At 50.4% G+C, this 18,567-nt stretch overlaps 1 protein-coding gene across 2 annotated transcripts; it reads left to right on the forward strand.

Moving 5' to 3' along the window:
- The first annotated feature begins 74 nt into the window (after positions 1 to 74).
- Positions 75 to 16,892, forward strand: LOC133352977 (calcium homeostasis modulator protein 2-like). Of its 2 annotated transcripts, XM_061569025.1 has the most exons (4): positions 75 to 1,357; positions 1,927 to 2,049; positions 6,227 to 7,013; positions 8,141 to 11,382. In XM_061569025.1, the coding sequence occupies exons 1-4, from the start codon at positions 1,224 to 1,226 to the stop codon at positions 8,351 to 8,353; spliced, it is 1,257 nt and encodes a 418-aa protein (XP_061425009.1). In that variant the 5' UTR covers positions 75 to 1,223; the 3' UTR covers positions 8,354 to 11,382. The 2 variants fall into 2 exon arrangements, with proteins under 2 accessions (XP_061425009.1, XP_061425010.1); XM_061569026.1 differs by lacking the exons at positions 75 to 1,357; positions 1,927 to 2,049; positions 8,141 to 11,382 and adding exons at positions 11,392 to 11,455; positions 13,869 to 16,892 and having other exon boundaries at positions 6,115 to 7,013.
- Positions 16,893 to 18,567: the final 1,675 nt, after the last annotated feature.

An 18,567-nucleotide genomic window follows, 5' to 3' on the forward strand; every position in this document is an offset into this window, starting at 1 on the left:
GATACCTAACCAGATATTTTGGTTACTTCCCTTTGAGTTAGCGACTTGCTGTAGTGGGCACAGCGCCCAGGCTTATCTAGCCACTCGAGTGCGGGAATTGAAGTCATTTTATGTTTGAATAAAAACAATGTTCTCCAATTATCGAACTGTTAAATAATGTAAAATAAAAAAGTGAGATATAAATAGTGTTTGTGATTACAACCTACATCAGTTTTGTAAATGTCTGCACACTAATGAAAAACTACTGACACGGAGGTGTCTCCATCAAGAATGTGGAAGTAGCAAAAACCCCGTTTTAGAACGTTCAGTTTTGACAATTACACACATATACATAGACTCCTCGACTTACGAACAAGTTAGGTTCCAGAGGTCTGTTCGTAAGTCGATTTGTTCAAATTTACTCCTGTCGATTCCAAACATGTACGGCGTGTACACTAAACACGGACAATGGCTTTAAAAGTTGTATAATCTCCTGCAACTATAGATGCCACTGGTTCTTTATGTTCTGCCTGGCCTGGGCAGAAAGGCCTGGGCAGAAATTCTGGGAATGCTGGGTAATGACACTGAACAACCACCGCCATCTATTGCGCTGTGATTTAACTTACGACTCGCGGTTCAAAAAAGCAACTGGACATACGGGCCAGGTTTGTTCCTATCTCTGAAAGTTCATAAGTCGAATATGCAAATGTATCAAATCATGAGTGGCTTAGAAACGATATATGGGGCTTTTAAAACCAAAACCATACATGTTTTGGGCATAATGTAAACGTTTAAACTAGGAACTTGGAAGAATTTTAAATCCCTGCCACCGATTGTTCAGAGTTTGGGTGTTTGACTGTGGGCTTGCTCTGTCTGATTACACAGCCACTATCACAAAATAATTGTTGATCATTTCAGTTTTTTTTTAAACTAGTTATATGGAACCTAAAATCGTGAACGTGACAGAGGGTGAAAAAACATGCGTGCAAATACAACACGAATCCGGGGTTCGCGCTTTCTTGTGATCATTTTAAGTTTTAATCATTTAAACATGTTAAATATGTATACATGTTTTTCCTAACACCAAATGGTAATACAGTAATAACTTCGCTCACTCTTAAAGACATATTATAAACTATTTTTATTTTACCAAGTAAGGCCTACTGAACTATATCGCTCTTTTTCAGAAGTGACCTGGCCACAAATAATAGCTCAACGAAGTGGCCAAATACTCTAAACGCGTGATGTTGATTCTAAATGTAGAGGTAAAAACCGGAGGGCCCGGAGAAAAATCCACGACTACGGGGAGAGAGACATGCAAATTCCAAATATACAGTTGGCATCAGAGTCTGGATCGAACCCACGAACTGTATTCCAGGTGAGGTTGGTTAACATCTCGCCACCAGTGACGTGCGGTGAGGTCCATGGCTGGGGAGGCACTGGCTAGTGCCAGATTCACACACTGAGGTGGGCGTGGCCTCACGGAGGGGGCGTGGCCTCCGTGTGGGGCGTGTTAGACACGTCCCCCTCAGGCAGATGTGATAGCTGCCTCCCCTGGTGCTTTTTCATTGCAGTTTCATGACGAGACCAGCGAGCCTAAATATATTTATACACACACGTGAAATAAGTTACCTGGAGTATGGAAGGCGAGGACATTAAATGAAGGAGTCTACAAACATTACATTGGTGACATACTGAGATAGTAACAGGCACGCGCTTATTGCCCGCGCTCCACCTAGTTACTGAGGGGTTGCGCAATCAGAGGGGAGGCTGAGCTCGTCGCTGCCTCACCTCGTCTCTTCCTGTATTTGCAGCGGAGCTCCGCAAATTTGGCGATTTTGACGATAAAAATGATTGGAATCGTACAGAAATGACATTTACAATACAGATCAGTGGAAAAATCTTAATATTGATTTCATTAGATTTTGTTTTTACTTTTCGTAACAGCTGTTTTCATTGGAGTATGACAGACAAGGCTCTGCCTCCCCTGACCGCACGTCCCTGCTCGCCGCCATGGCGAGGTGGTAACTCGGAGCAACCACGGACAAGCGAGAAGGCAGCAGCCAGGCGGTGAGCCACGCTATCAACGGCCAATTAATGAGTTTTACACTTGGGACTCAATTGGCGGACCGGTAGAAACACCCTGTGTGGGAGGCGGCAACAGCAGCAGCAGCAGCAATATCTCGTACACACTGGCAAGCCAGCCAGAGTATGGCACCTTGACTCCCACGGGAGGGGACTGTCACATTTGTATGATCCCCCCCCCCAACAGCAAACGCTGTTCACCACTAAGTGGTGGTGACGTCACCACGGCGCTTGTGCCATGCTAGGTGCACTTTTGAGGCCAATTGAGGTGTCGAAAACCCGCTGGAAGGTTATGGAACAGACCGAGGTGCCATGGGTTGACTGACTTGAGATGACTGACAGATGCACCACCTGTGCTCCCCATTGTGCCAACTCTTCGTTTTAGCTACCCAGTTGCTCTCTGCTCGTTGTTGTGAGCGTCATTCTCCTACCCTCTGTGTGCTGGAGGGCGACTGCCTCCGACTCCCCCGCAGCGTCCTTCTCCACAGAGGCCGACCTCGACACCAGCCCATCGGCAAAGTCCAGTCAACTCCACCCCCTTCTGTTTAACACATCATTCCACCTCTTCTGTAGCCCGTGCCGAGCCCGATGAAGCCCCCCCCCACCTCTCAGGGAAGTCCGCTGTCGTTCGGCATCGGATTCCGCCCGAGCGCGAGACGGTTTCGGGGCTAATCTGAGTGGAGAGGGGCGCGCAGGCGGTCTCGGGTTGGTTGTGCCACCCGTGGGCGGACAATGGAAGTCCAGCGGGATGGTAAATTACAGTCATGCCCCGAGTATTGCAACTTGCAGTATTTCATTCACCAGATAAAGCCCACAGAGCTATATACAGCTCTTTTTCAGAAGCGATCTGGCCTCAAATGATAGCCCAACAAAGTGACTTCTCGGGTGGAAATGTATAGCAGCCAAAATCGATACTCGTAATGCGTGACGTTCATTATAAATGTGGAGGGAAAACCAGGAGGACCCGGAGAAAAATCCACGCAATCACAGGGAGAGAGAGACACGCAAACTCCAAACATACAGCAGGCGTCAGGGTCGGGATCGATCCCACGATTTCCTGCATACCAGGCGAGTGAAATAACATCTCCCTACCGCGGTGCCCCTCTCGCCACAACAAAATTTTGTTCCAGTGGTCAGTAAGGAGGATTAAGAAAAACTCAAAACGCTGAACAACGAGAGAATGCCGCCTCTGCCTGGACGTGGGGCGACGTCTGAGCGTGGCCCGCGGTTGCCGCGACCCTGACAGACAATGCCCCCAACCCGCCGTGACCCTGACGGGCAATGCCCCCAACCCGCCGCGACCCTGACAGACAATGCCCCCAACCCGCCGTGACCCTGACGGGCAATGCCCCCAACCCGCCGCGACCCTGACAGACAATGCCCCCAACCCGCCGCGACCCTGACAGACAATGCCCCCAACCCGCCGTGACCCTGACGGGCAATGCCCCCAACCCGCCGCGACCCTGACAGACAATGCCCCCAACCCGCCGTGACCCTGACGGGCAATGCCCCCAACCCGCCGCGACCCTGACAGACAATGCCCCCAACCCGCCGCGACCCTGACAGACAATGCCCCCAACCCGCCGTGACCCTGACGGGCAATGCCCCCAACCCGCCGCGACCCTGACAGACAATGCCCCCAACCCGCCGTGACCCTAACGGGCAATGCCCCCAACCCGCCGTGACCCTGACGGGCAATGCCCCCAACCCGCCGTGACCCTGACAGACAATGCCCCCAACCCGCCGTGACCCTGACGGGCAATGCCCCCAACCCGCCGCGACCCTGACAGACAATGCCCCCAACCCGCCGCGACCCTGACAGACAATGCCCCCAACCCGCCGCGACCCTGACGGGCAATGCCCCCAACCCGCCGCGACCCTGACAGACAATGCCCCCAACCCGCCGTGACCCTGACGGGCAATGCCCCCAACCCGCCGCGACCCTGACAGACAATGCCCCCAACCCGCCGCGACCCTGACAGACAATGCCCCCAACCCGCCGTGACCCTGACGGGCAATGCCCCCAACCCGCCGTGACCCTGACGGGCAATGCCCCCAACCCGCCGCGACCCTGACAGACAATGCCCCCAACCCGCCGCGACCCTGACAGACAATGCCCCCAACCCGCCGTGACCCTGACGGGCAATGCCCCCAACCCGCCGCGACCCTGACAGACAATGCCCCCAACCCGCCGTGACCCTGACGGGCAATGCCCCCAACCCGCCGCGACCCTGACAGACAATGCCCCCAACCCGCCGCGACCCTGACAGACAATGCCCCCAACCCGCCAGTGACCCTGACGGGCAATGCCCCCAACCCGCCGTGACCCTGACAGACAATGCCCCCAACCCGCCGTGACCCTGACGGGCAATGCCCCCAACCCGCCGCGACCCTGACAGACAATGCCCCCAACCCGCCGTGACCCTGACGGGCAATGCCCCCAACCCGCCGCGACCCTGACAGACAATGCCCCCAACCCGCCGTGACCCTGACGGGCAATGCCCCCAACCCGCCGCGACCCTGACAGACAATGCCCCCAACCCGCCGTGACCCTAACGGGCAATGCCCCCAACCCGCCGTGACCCTGACGGGCAATGCCCCCAACCCGCCGTGACCCTGACAGACAATGCCCCCAACCCGCCGTGACCCTGACGGGCAATGCCCCCAACCCGCCGCGACCCTGACAGACAATGCCCCCAACCCGCCGCGACCCTGACAGACAATGCCCCCAACCCGCCGTGACCCTGACGGGCAATGCCCCCAACCCGCCGCGACCCTGACAGACAATGCCCCCAACCCGCCGTGACCCTGACGGGCAATGCCCCCAACCCGCCGCGACCCTGACAGACAATGCCCCCAACCCGCCGCGACCCTGACAGACAATGCCCCCAACCCGCCGTGACCCTGACGGGCAATGCCCCCAACCCGCCGTGACCCTGACAGACAATGCCCCCAACCCGCCGTGACCCTGACGGGCAATGCCCCCAACCCGCCGCGACCCTGACAGACAATGCCCCCAACCCGCCGCGACCCTGACAGACAATGCCCCCAACCCGCCGTGACCCTGACGGGCAATGCCCCCAACCCGCCGCGACCCTGACAGACAATGCCCCCAACCCGCCGTGACCCTAACGGGCAATGCCCCCAACCCGCCGTGACCCTGACGGGCAATGCCCCCAACCCGCCGTGACCCTGACAGACAATGCCCCCAACCCGCCGTGACCCTGACGGGCAATGCCCCCAACCCGCCGCGACCCTGACAGACAATGCCCCCAACCCGCCGCGACCCTGACAGACAATGCCCCCAACCCGCCGTGACCCTGACGGGCAATGCCCCCAACCCGCCGTGACCCTGACAGACAATGCCCCCAACCCGCCGTGACCCTGACGGGCAATGCCCCCAACCCGCCGTGACCCTGGCGGGCAATGCCCCCAACCCGCCGTGACCCTGACAGACAATGCCCCCAACCCGCCGTGACCCTGACGGGCAATGCCCCCAACCCGCCGCGACCCTGACAGACAATGCCCCCAACCCGCCGCCGCCTGCCTGCGTGACGAACCCCACGAAGTGTTTGTAGTTGACGCATCAGTCACACGACCTTGCAGGAGGGCTTCGTCTGACGGTCTCGGGTCAGACCGCAGCTGTGTCGCGCTCGCAGAGTGATGCGGCTGCGCTCCGAACCCGGCCAACACCAGTGGCGAACCCTGAGCAGGTTCTGGGCCTCTCCTAGGTCGACTCTGCCTCAAATGAGTACCTGGTTCATAGGTGCTCGCTTACAGTACTTGCCCAACAGTCTGTTAAGGGAATACGGGGAATCTTCGTATGTTGTACTGTATGAGAAATGTGCATGTTTATGGTATTTGTGTGTGTATATCAGCACGGGTGGCTGTATACGGTGCGAAAGAAGTTCACCATACATACATGCGACTCGGCCTCGATCGAGTAGCTGGCGCGGTGTGGTAAACATCGCCAGCGCCGGGGAGACAAAGGCGGAGGGGAGTGGCGCTGCCCCCCCCCTCGTGCGCCGCGTCGACCCTCAGAGGGTGCTCGCGAGCAGCACTTGCCCCAACAGCCTGTTGAGGCTACACGGAGGTGCGGGGATCTTTGTCTTTGCTATGCATCTCCGAGGATCCGTGTGAGCGGGGCGCGGTTCCTCCGCAGTGAGGAACGCGGCGAGAAGGAAACTCGCCACTTGGCGAAGGAGGCGCTTCCTGCGCTTGCCCGCCCCGGGGAGAGAGAGAGAGGGGGGCGGCGAGGGAGTGGCGAGTGGTCGCGGGGAGCTGGGAGCGGAGAATTGGTCGCGGGGAGTTCGCTGGTGACGGAGAATTGGTCGCAGGGAACTGGTCTCCGGTCAGCTCTCGGCTCTCCGCCCGTCGCCATGGACAAGATGAACAGCCTGGCGCAGTTCCTGCGCGCGAACAGCATCTCGCTGGTGAACGGCGGCATCGCGCTCACGACGTTGGGCGGGCAGCAGCTGTTCTCGCTGCTCGCCTACAACTGCCCCTGCGCCGTCACCGCCAACTACGCGTACGGGGTGGTCGCCATCGGGGTGCCCGCCCTGCTGCTGCTCGCGCTCGGCTGGACGCTCAACCCCACCGCGTGGCTGCTGCTGGGCGACTGCTGCCGCCGCGGCCGCGGCTCCGCGCCCACGCCGCTCGGCGCCCTGCTCGGCGCCCTGCTCGGCGTGGCGACCCGCGCTGCCGTGGCACCGCTCACGTGGATCGCCGTCTCGCTGCTGTCGGGCGACTTCTACGTGTGCGCCGCCAGCGAGTTCAGGAGTCCCGGGGAGTTCGTGCGCGGCGGCGGCGGCGTGGCGGTCACTCCAAGCCGCGACGCGCCGCGCCACGACTTGGCCGCAGTGCCCTGCAAGGGGGAGCCGCTCGGACTGAACCTGGCCCCGGGATTCTCTCGGGACGCGATGCTCCGGCAACTCAAGTACGAGTCCCAGGTAACCACCCGTCATGACCATGATGATGGTAAACAACAACAACAACCGATGTATTTGTATCCCCACGGTGGCGTTCCCCCCAGATCCATCACCGAATCCGTCACCGCAAAACGCCAAATGATGCAGGGACGATGACGATGGCATCGGCATCAAATGAATGTCGAGGTCGTGTTGCTTGCTGTTCCTCCGATGGAGGAGCGCAGTCCCCACAGCGGTCGTTGACTGATTGGGGAGTTTGTTGAACGCTTCGCATGAGACGAAGAGAGAGTTCCAGCGCTTCTCCGTGGTCGGAGGTTAAAGGAGAGGCAAAGCGAGACAGGTGTCGGTGGCAGCCTGGCGCCTTGTTGTGGGTCACCGTGGATGGCACGGAAAGCCAGTGGCGGGTTTCTGGCGCGCTCGTGGGCTTCACGTGGCAGCTTCCCGTGTCCCTTTGTAGACATCGGGCACTCCCACGTGGACTGAGACTACAACTCAGAGACTACAACTCAGAGACCACAACTCATCTCGATCATAACCACGTCTCTCGACGTCTCCCTCCTCTCGACGTCGCAAGCCAGGTCCTCCTCCCTTTCCACCGAAACGGATCCCTCCTGCCCGTAGTGCGTGCAGAGCGATAACTGCCTCGTATCCTGACAGCGATGACCGGATAACCTGGAAATTATAACCTGGCAATAATAATAATCTGGAAATGATAACTTAGTATTGATAACCTGGAAATGATAATCTGGCGATGATAACCTGGCAATGATCTGGTATTGATAACCTGGAAATGATAACCTGGCGATGATAACTTGGCAATGATAACCAAGCATTGATAATCTGGCAATGATAACCAGGGAACATCCTTTTGGGGAAGGTCTCTCTTGGTGCAAGTTGAGGCTATTCATAGTAAATTCGTCACGAATAGCTGCCAAACAATCCCCATGGAACGATCGGGCGTCAAGAGGCCACCATCCAGCAGTTGACTGGCACGCACCGTTCACAAAACTCTCTAAGAAAACTCTACACACACAGCCATAGTGTGTGCGTATGTATGTTGAACTTCTTTCACACCACACGTAGCCAACCGTGCCACTACGAGGTGTGTGTGTGTCATTTTGCACCGTCTGTGTTCCCACGCTTTCCAGAGTGACGCGAGTGGTCCCGTGGTCGAGCGGTCGTTAGGAGGGTTGCGAGTTCAAGTCGCAGAGTGCAGCAGCAGCTGCAGACGTCGTGGCGTTCCGCGTGGGGAGCACAGACCACGGACCCACGATGCGTACCTGGGCCGCGTGTTATCCCCCCCCCCCCTCCCCCACTGTTGTAGCGAGCTTCTGGCGTGGTTGTGCTTTATTAATCCATAATCTCTGCCATTACATACAATGAAACAAGAAAATGTAACAAAGAAAAGAACAGCAATGTAATACAATACACTATTAGACTTTATTGTAAAAAATCAATAAAAAGTCCATCCTATGTGTTAGTGATTTTTTTTTTTAGGTAGGAAATTCGTTTTCAAATTTAGATTTTTTTTTCTAGGGGGGGACCCCCAGACCCCCAGAAAGATTTGGTCCCCCCCAATGTTGACTCCATGGCTACGGCCTTGCCCTGTGTGGTAATCTGGCACGCAGATGTGATTATTAAAAAAAACTATCAAAATTAACTTTTGTTTTGCTTGAATGATTGTTATAGAACCAAAACATTTTTACGCCAAACCGTTAGAGATATCGTGTTATTTGGAGTCTTGTGTTCTCTGGGTCCTCCGGGTTTTCCTTCCACATGCAGAAACATGCGTTTCGAGTATTTGGCTGCTATAAATGTCCACGTGATAAGCCACTTCGTTGAGCTATCATTTGTGGCCAGGTCGCTTCCGAAAAAGAGCTACGTAGCTCAGTGGGCCTTACTTGGTGAAATAAAAATATTAGATCATAATGGCGTCTAATCTGATATCTGGTTGGATTTAAAACGCGGGATGGGATATGTTAATCTAAGCGACCGATTTATAATAGGCTAAGCAAACCACGTCGTATGCGCCAGTCACTTTCCTGTTTTATGTAGACTATAACTTTACACTTTATACAGATAGTCCCCGAGTTACAATGGTCCGACTTACGATATTTCGATCTTACGATAACTATACGACAAAATTGTAAAATATTTTAAATTTCGCGCGGCAGGCAAACGCAGCAGCGTACGAGATACGATGCTGTACGTTGGGGCGCTGCCGGGATGTACGCATCTCCCGCCTTGTGTGATGCAGATAGGATTGTTTCCTGAAAAAAACTTTCTATTAAATTGCAGTTCATATAGGTAGGCTATAATTTACCTTGTTTTTACTTTACATTTTACTGTGCAATACAGTATTGTAATTAATAAATGCATACAGTATATAGTTTATACAGTACGGTCCTGTAAATTGCTCTGTTTTGCTAAAGAATAGTGATAAAGACTCCTGGGTAGGCTAGGCCATCTTCGACTTACGATATTTTTGACTTACGATGGGGTCGTTGTAACGCATCTCCATCGTAAGTAGAGGACTACCTGACTTACATTTTCGCAGCCAGCACCAAGATTCGGAGTTAAATGTTTTGTTAGGATGTGTAGCCCAGCAACATCTTTGTTAAGACTTTCCACCACCCAACACTGCCAAACAAACATTAAATTGCCACGTATTCGAGTGTTTAATAGGCCACTTATTGCTGTTGTTTCACCTCCTACCGGTGAGTTGAACATTTCTCACAACGAAATTTATCAGTTGGCTAAGTTTCGCCTGAGACTACGTAAAGCATCCATTCGGATACGATTCAGGAAGTCGGAATAAAAATGCAGATCAAGATTTTCCTAAATTGTTGGTATTTTTGTTGTGTTTGCTTGACAAGACAAACTGTTGCGAGAAAAACTGTTTTAGAAAAAAATCTAGGCGCATCAAGTCTTAAACGCAAAATGAACGTGTCTTATTGTGTGCGTGAAAATGTCGACAAAATGTGTTCTTGAATTGTGACCTCATTGCATGGGGGGTGGTGGGGGTTGAGAATTGGTTAGTCCGTGGGCCAGAACAGAAACTGGTACCACATCAGGTAGAAAAACTTGACCCCCACTGATGTATTTACATGGCTGTCAAAAGCGATTTGCTGTCGATAACACGCGCATTTCAAACGATTATCAAATCATATAATTAATTCATTGTTGTTGGCTGCATCAATAAATTGGAACCGCTAAGGTGGTGTCTATTAAGCAGAATACTTGCCCTAGGCCCTTGGGCTTGTTAAAACATGTTGTCCATGCCTGGCATCATTGCGTTCCCTCTGCGTGGTGTCAAAACCCGCACGGCGATTCCCAGCCGATGCCAGAAGCTTAGCTTGATCCTTGACAGTAAGGCGTGATGGCCAGCAATATCACATTCTTTTGAAAAATTAATACAGGTGGTTGTAACCTTTTATCATTATTATCCAAATAAACACAAATACACATCAGTTTATTTATTTAGTCTGGAGGAGGAATCCGATGAGCTGTGAAGCTCTTTTGCACAGATGTCCAGTCGGGACGGGGTCAGCAAATTACAGTAAGTAACTGTCGTAGTTAGCAGTACTACTGACATAAATACAGTATACGTGTCATTCCATGTCTTTCCTACACATACAGTAGATTCGATTATCCACGTTAATGACCGGGAGGACGGCCGTGGATAATTCAAAATCACGGATAATCCCAAAATATAAATTTTCCACGGATCTCTATGCCAAAAAACACGAATATTATGTATACATTATGTTTAAGTTAAGAAAATTGAGTTTGTTAATCAACTAAACTAAAATTTGAAGTAAAGAATCGAGCAATTGATTATGCGCATGCTCAGTGATGACACTTTCCTGCTCCCGTGCAGAAGACTCTACCCACTAAGTGGACATCAGAGCCACGCTAACTCCTGTACTGTAGAGGCGGTCACGTGGATTTCTGGTGAACCGGAGCACATATTTGTTCAGTTTAAGCACCTGACTTGTAATACACATTTACAAGAAAAACAGTGTATAACTGTGTTTAGATTATTAATTTGGGCTTAAGGAAAAATCCATGAGTTATTAATTTATATGAAAATATCAGGTGTGCAAATTGGATAAACCGCACGCGGATAATTGAAAATCTGCTGAATATGTTTTTCAGTACCTCCGATTAGCACGGTTGGCTACGTACGGTGCGAACGAAGTTCAACATGCATACAGTACATATCAGCATTTCTGAACCAATAGTGGTACGATTATAGTGAGCGTCTCCATTTTAGTGCTGAATGTGAATGCTGTGTGCATCGCTTGCTTATATTGTTACCTGCACGTGGGAGCCACGAGGAATTGTGCTTTGATTCGCTGGTTTGACACGATTGTGCTGCTGCTGTGTCTGGTTGTAGCTCATGGGCTGGATCTTGATTGGGAGCGCAGGACTCATCCTCTTCTTCAGCATGTGTGTTCGAGGTGAGCATCTTGTTTGATGATATCACGGCGCGCGTGGCTGTCGTGAAATTTCGTTCGAGCAGAACTTCGATTTCGTTCATTTCGAAAAGTGTCCACAATTTATCAATTCAATCTTGATTTGAAGCTTTTGTGACTGCAGGAATCCATACTCTTTGGTTCTTTTGGTAAAGTCACGTAGGTATAAAATAAGATACAATTTCTGAAACTGAACGTTCGTAATTCGAGGGATCCCTGAAAATCGCCAACTCGCAGTAATAACATGTCCAGTCAAACCTCTGGATGCCAGATCAAACCTCTGGGGGATGTCTGGCATCCTGCAAATAATTTAATCCATGCATTATTATTCATGTGAAATTAAGTTGACAAGGAATTAACGCCAAAGACATTTGATAAAAAAAAATGCGGACTTGATGCCTTGTAAAGAGGTGTCTGTTTGGTGTTTGAACATCTTAACACATCCTGTATTGTTGCCAGAAAGGGTAAAAGCCTTTGATTTTTTCATCATCTTGATACCAGCAAAAAAATGGCTCCACAGATATAACTGTTCAACCCGAGCTATTAACGCTTTTATATTTGCATTGCAGTTCGTGTTTTGGCGTTCTCTGGTCTAACACTGGTCAGACAAGGCCATACACGAGGCTGTCTCTGGTGTAGGCCAATACGTTTAAAAGACCATGCATACATTATGAAAGCATATTTGTTTGCATGTTTTACCACAAGCATGTGTGGTCAATGCAAACTTGATGCCTTGCAATTGGTGTTTGGTGGTTGAACATCTTAACACCTGCATTATTGCTGGAAAGGCTAAAACCTATTCTTTTTTCATCATTTTGATACTGGAAAAAATGGCCCCATAGCAATAACCTAACACATTTACTTAAAGTGTTATAAGTTTACAAATAAAATGAGTGAGCCCAGCAAGGCACTTGGATGAGGGTTGTTCAACCATACTTCGCCATGCACAGACACCATGGGAGCATAGAATTGCAGTCCACACTGCCGGCCTACTACCCGCGATGTCGCCTCTGATTATCTGGCCCGCATGGTGACTGACCACCTTTCCCTGCACCAGCTATGCTCAGCCATGCTGGGCGAGTGACATCTGATAAGATCGGGTGCACTGCGGGTGATTTGGTTAAAGGCTCATTCTTTCTGCAGGTCGTCACTTAAAAAAACAACCACCTGGTGCGTGTCATAAGTGTGGCAAACCAGGAAGCGAAATTCCTGATTGTCTTTTTTCCCCAATTGTTTCTCGATTGTAAAGCAATCCGTTTGGGAACCTCATGGGGAAGTGCGACCCTTCGTGTCGGAAAACAGCCCACAGTAGCGGATATCGCAGAGCTACCTCTGAGATCCCTTCAAGTGACCTCTCTCTGGTCCTAGAGGGGTCAAGTGGACTTGATTTGTAGGCACCATACCAGAAAGGTTTGAAAAGCACTGCTGTAAGAGCAGAGCTTGGAGGACTGGATTCCACTTCCGATTAGTACGATTGGCTATGTACGGTGGGAAATAAAGTTCTACATACATACATAGACTCGCACAGAGACCCACAAAATCGCACAGCGACTCATAGTTTTTGCCCTTCCCCCGCACCTTCGATAAGCATGGTTGGCTACGTACTGTGCGAAACAAGTTCAACATAATACATAGACTCGCACAGAGACCCATAGACTCACACAGAGACCCATTGACTCACATAGAGATCCATTGTTTGTTGTTCCCCCGCACCTCCAATAAGCACGGTTGGCTACGTACGGTTCGAAAGAAGTTCAACATACGTACCATATAACATACACTTGGTTAACGGCTGTGGACAGGAGCAGAAGGAAGTGATGATGTGGCGTGAGATGCATTCTACTTTACATGTAGCATGTGCTGGCTTGCCTGCTTTTTAAAATGTGAGTTGTTTAACGCCTTTTGTCACCACAGGAAATAAATATTTCTTTTCTCAGCTGTGACATTGCCGACTCCTGGCATTGGTCAACATAAGGAGACGAGACAGACTGTGTGATCGGGGTGTGCATAGCTTTCTGTGGCCGTGCCCGTTAAGCACATGAACATGACGCTTTATGGATTTTTCTGCAACTCTTCGTAGTGTTAATTGTAAGACTAAACGTCAATCTATGTTATTTCGCCTGTTACCCAGGAGAGCCCTCGCTGAGTCCAACGACATTTCAGGAGGGTCCTGCCAAGTATTGCTCTGTGCAATCCCCAATTGAGTTATTTGCTGGTTATATTTGGCCAATACCTAGGTGCATTGTATGGGGGTTGTTTTAGCTATGGGAAGAAATCGGAAAACCCAAAAAGGTGCCCTAGTCGGGGATCGAACCTAAGGGAGGCGTGCCGTGAGGCACGAGTGTTTACCGCCGCCACCGCTAATAACTGTGTGTTGTTGTTCTTTTGGTCGGAACAGCGTGCATCTCTCCCATGGGCCACCTGCAGGCCACCTACCTGTCGCAGTACCTGGACCACGAGGCCCGGCTCTTTGAGCAGACCTCCGAGGTGCATGCCCGAAGCGTCGCGGCCAACAACGTGCGCCGCTTCTTTGGCTTTCTCCGCACGGAGGAGAAGGGCCTGCCCGTGGAGAGCGAGCAGAACCTGAATCAGCTGCCCGGGGACAAGTGGGAAAAGATCACGGGGCTGTGCCACAGCTTCCAAAACAACAAGGCTTACCCTTTTTACAGCCGGCTTCAGCAGTGGGCGATCCAGAGCAACAATAAGCAGGGTGACGACGTGCCCATGATGGACACCTGTACTTAAGCCTTGAAATCAAACTATAGAGGTCCGCGCTCCGCAGCCGTCATCGTCGCGAGTGGGGTTCAGCGAGCAGCTGTGCGGAGCGCATTTTAGTCGGGAGACTGGGGGTTACTCGATAACAGCTACCAAGATTGTCACTTAACAAAGCGCTATAAAATACCAAAAGACAAAGACATTTGTATTTTGTATTTGACTCGCATTTCATCTTAACATTGTTAAAATTAATTGCGCAATTACGATGGCCTTTGATTGGATTCACGTAAAAAAATCCGCATCTTCAGGGAGTATTCTGTAACGCTAATTTATTGATGACCTTAGCGACAGTGTGAGAATTTCACATTCCTGTGGCAGGGACCAGCCTATTCAGGGGACAACCACTGTTGATTGCCCGCAAAGAGATTCTTAATGTGTTGACCCGAGAAAAGTGATAGGCTGAGTCTACCACGACGAAGATTTGAACTGGCAAACTTCCACTCATTAGGCATGCCAGGGTGAATGTATGCACGTAAATCCAAGGCCCTCCCCACACTGCAGGGTGGAGTTTTTTTTACCATACTTATCACCGGTCAGTGTGGGTTGGTGATGCAGGGATCATAGATGTGGATGCATAGAAGTACATTACAACAATATGTTTTACTCTACTGACCTTTGCTGCCCATTACATAGCCGTGCAGCAGCCGATGGCGCCTGTTGTGCATGACCGTCACCCATCCAGGCACTATCCAGTCTCAAATCTGCTTAGCTTCATTCTCTCTGAAGAAAGGGTCACGAGCCCAAAATGTCACCTGTTGAATATGTAACGTTTACGGCCGAAGTGTTATTGCTGAACATGTTGAGTCTCTTACCGCTGAGCTTGATGATGAGTTCGTCATGGGCGTCGGCTAAAATGACAACTTCCTGATTTTAATTAAGCGTATCCGTGACACTGTTGAAAAACATGACATTTTAAACGAGTGTTTTTTAAGTTAAAACGGTTTACCGTTACATAAAGTAGACTTATGAAGTGTCATGTTTTTCACCACTATTGTTCTGTCCAAGTCTGTGTTGTCTTATTTTACAAAGTACAGTCTTGTTCTCCTATAACGCAGTAGTAGTTGTGTTCCTGAAGAACACCGCGTTCCGGAAAATTCGCGTTATGATAAATAATATAAAGCACAGTCCACGATAACACGTGAGATGCGTACGCCGGCTGAACAAAGACTGAGGTGCGTGGGTAGCATCTAGAAGCATCCAGCAGCATCCCGCCTTGTGCAACGTTATGCCGAGGCAGCCGTACAATTGCTTATTCCTACTCACGCGAAGTAGTTCCATTCGCTTGATTGCGTTATATCCAATTCGCATCCACATTATAAAAAATGTGTTCCCTAAATACATTCATCGCATTATATCCAATTCGCTTTATGAAAACTGCGCGTTACAGGAGAACAGACTGTACAAATACCTCCAGAATAATTCAGAGGGCCAATGCAGTTCCACTGGGCACCACTGTGACTACTTGAAACGCCATTGCAACTCAGTGTTTTGTCATTCTTCTCTTGAAAACGTCACATTCGCATGCTCGTAGATACCACTCGTGATTTTTCAATATGAAGCCGCGTGGAAAACGTTTTTAGCGTGAAGGAGACGTGACCAAAATTTGGTTCGTGGGTAATTTTAGTCGTGAAAAATTAGGCCTTTATTTAACTGGGTGAGGCAGTAAATCGAAGCATGCGACCCCCAGTCACGCGAAATTTTGAGTTCAGGTATATATCTCGGTTATTTACACAATTCTGGTAATTTACATTGACATGTGGGATTGTGTGCCAGTCTTGCATGTGCATATTTTAAAGAGTGCTGCACTCAAAGCTCAAATTAAAAAAACGCCCCGAACAATTGTGACATAGTTTCACGTTCCCAGTTTTTTTTTAGCAGGTGAGAAAGCAAGAGGCCATTTGTTCAACGCAAGCAAACTCTGGACCCGTGTTGGTGTTTAGCGTCTCATCAGTACTCAACCTTGCTTGGTTGGAAATGTGATCCTTTGACACCAGACGTATACTGTACGTATACTGTTTTTTATTTATACATTAACTTACATTTGTGGAACCTTGCAGTGTTTGTGAATGACCAAACTGTGTGTTCGGGACGTTGGGAGCGTAAATTCACTCGAGGGAAGACTGAAGCGGAAAGAAGCGTTGGGGACTTGCAGCGATGAACTCGCAGAGGTCATGAGCCGGTGGTTTCACCCTTCTCTCTCGTCTCCTGCAACACGAGGGCGCCGTGTGTCTATGACGACACGCGACGGGAGGTGGGCGGACGTTGTTTCGTCCTTCATTCGCTCGACGCGTTGTCTTGAACTCTTAACCACTCGGGAGTACCGTAGTTCAATGTTTTGAATGCAATAGTAAAGCACGAGCCAGAATGTTAAACGAACGTTTTGTATGTATGTTTTATTTTTTACACTTTTCTAACTTGTTTTATTAACTAAACTTTGAAAACGAAGACTTCCATCGTGATATTACTATGCAACCTCGCGACGGTGAACATGCTGGGCATTGACAACAGTGTGACGTAAACAGATATAGAAATACGTATTAAAAATGTATTGCGGTTTTGTGATTCTTGTTACATGCCAGACTCCATTATCACTTTTAAATGACTAAATGTCAAGCGTGCACATACTTGCCGAATAAAATCTCAAATGAGTAAATTGCAGTCACATGTTGCATTGGGATGTTTGACCAACACCAGCTACATTGTACAACGTGTGTGTTCGTTTTGGTGGGGAGCGGTGGTGCAGCGGTCAGCGCGCTGCCCTTCGACCCGAGTTCGGCGACCCGAGTTCGATTCCCACTCACGGCCAGCACCAATCATCTGAACTGGTTGTGGGCATCCCCGAGGTTGACTCAACCTCAAATTAGTAGCTAGTGTGGTATATAAACAACACATTAGTAACTAGTGTGGTGTATAAACAACAAGTTAGTAACTAGTGTGGTGTATAAACAACACATTAGTAACTAGTGTGGTGTATAAACAACACATTAGTAACTAGTGTGGTGTATAAACAACAAAGGCAGCCGGGTGTGGTGCTCGCCATCCACCCCCCGTGGCTCGCCACCCACCCCCCGTGTGCCGTGTCGGCCTTCATTTGTGCTCGCTAAGAGCACTTGCCCCCACAAGTCTGTTAAGACTTTCCTGCAACAGGGGAAAACGTACAAGCTACACGCAGGCAACCGAAGTCTGGGATCGAACCCATATGTTTATTGCTGAGGCTCAAGCGTTACCACTGTGTCCACCACCGGGGGCTCATAGATACTCTCGATTGGCGACCCAAACGTCGAGACAGATTATCTCAGCAACGCTCCCTCCGAACTGCCCGTGGAAGGGGGGCCCACGGTGTTGCAAGCGAGATTGAAAAAGTTGCTCTTCTGAACAACGCTTCGCAGCGGATTTAAAGAGGGCCCAGTCGCGTGCACGGTCTCCCGGACACCCTGCATAGAGAGACAGAGACACACAGAGACAAATAGAAAAAATTCCACTGCAGCGTCAGTGCAGCTAAAGCCCGAGGCGAGTAACGGCGGCTGTAGCGGGGCAGGGGACACTGGTACAGTCCCCTTTGTTGTAATCGGAATCTTGATTTAGATTTAGATTGGAGGAGGAATCCGATGAGCTATGAAGTTCTTTTTCGTAGACATCCATATATCTGATAATAGGTTTAAGATGTTAAAACACCAAACTGAAACATTTTACAAGTCTGCATGACGACAAGCCCCAATCCCAGAGGTGAAGCTACGATCCTGTGCCCTGGGACCGTTCTCGTGCTGGGACCCAGTACGGTGGGAATGCACGTGGGGAGACGGCCGGTGGTCGAGACTAGTAATAATAATTAACCTATTCATCCTGGAAAGCCACAATGAGTCGTAGTCGTCGTTTTCAGGAGGGTCCTGCATAGGGATTAAAAAAAGTACGTTTTTAGCCAATTAATGATGAGAGTTTATACGCGTGCGAGAAAACCGGAACACCCGGAGAGAACCCACGAGCGAGGGGGCAACACTCGATCCCCGTACAGATGGCAATTAGTCCACTTGCTGTACATTCGTTCGAACCCACAAACCCTCACCTCCACACAGTGCTGGATTACAAGCGTGTCACAGCAGAAAATGACATGACGAGCTGTAAATAACCCTCATGGAAATCACGGATTTTTTTGAAGAAAACGGAGCCCCACCATTCAATTATCCCGCAATGTCGAGTGGACGTGGGAGGTGGTGTCACTGCGTGGGCGGGGCTGGGGGCGCGTGGGCGGGGATAGGGGCGGGGCTGGGATGCGTTGGGCGGGGCTGGGGGCGCGTGGGCGGGGATAGGGGCGGGGCTGGGAT

This window comes from Lethenteron reissneri, chromosome 42, assembly GCF_015708825.2.
Source record: "Lethenteron reissneri isolate LAM-NWPU_2019-01 chromosome 42, ASM1570882v1, whole genome shotgun sequence".
Taxonomy (NCBI): Eukaryota; Metazoa; Chordata; class Hyperoartia; order Petromyzontiformes; family Petromyzontidae; genus Lethenteron; species Lethenteron reissneri.

What these genes read in the sequence shown, in the direction of transcription:
- LOC133352977 (XM_061569025.1), top strand. Translation starts at nt 1,224, where the DNA reads ATGTTGATTCTAAATGTAGAGGTAAAAACCGGAGGGCCCGGAGAAAAA. An exon ending in ACCCACGAACTGTATTCCAG is followed by an intron (nt 1,358 to 1,926) that starts GTGAGGTTGGTT and finishes TTTTCGTAACAG; the next exon opens with CTGTTTTCATTGGAGTATGA. An exon ending in AACTCAAGTACGAGTCCCAG is followed by an intron (nt 7,014 to 8,140) that starts GTAACCACCCGT and finishes CACGCTTTCCAG; the next exon opens with AGTGACGCGAGTGGTCCCGT.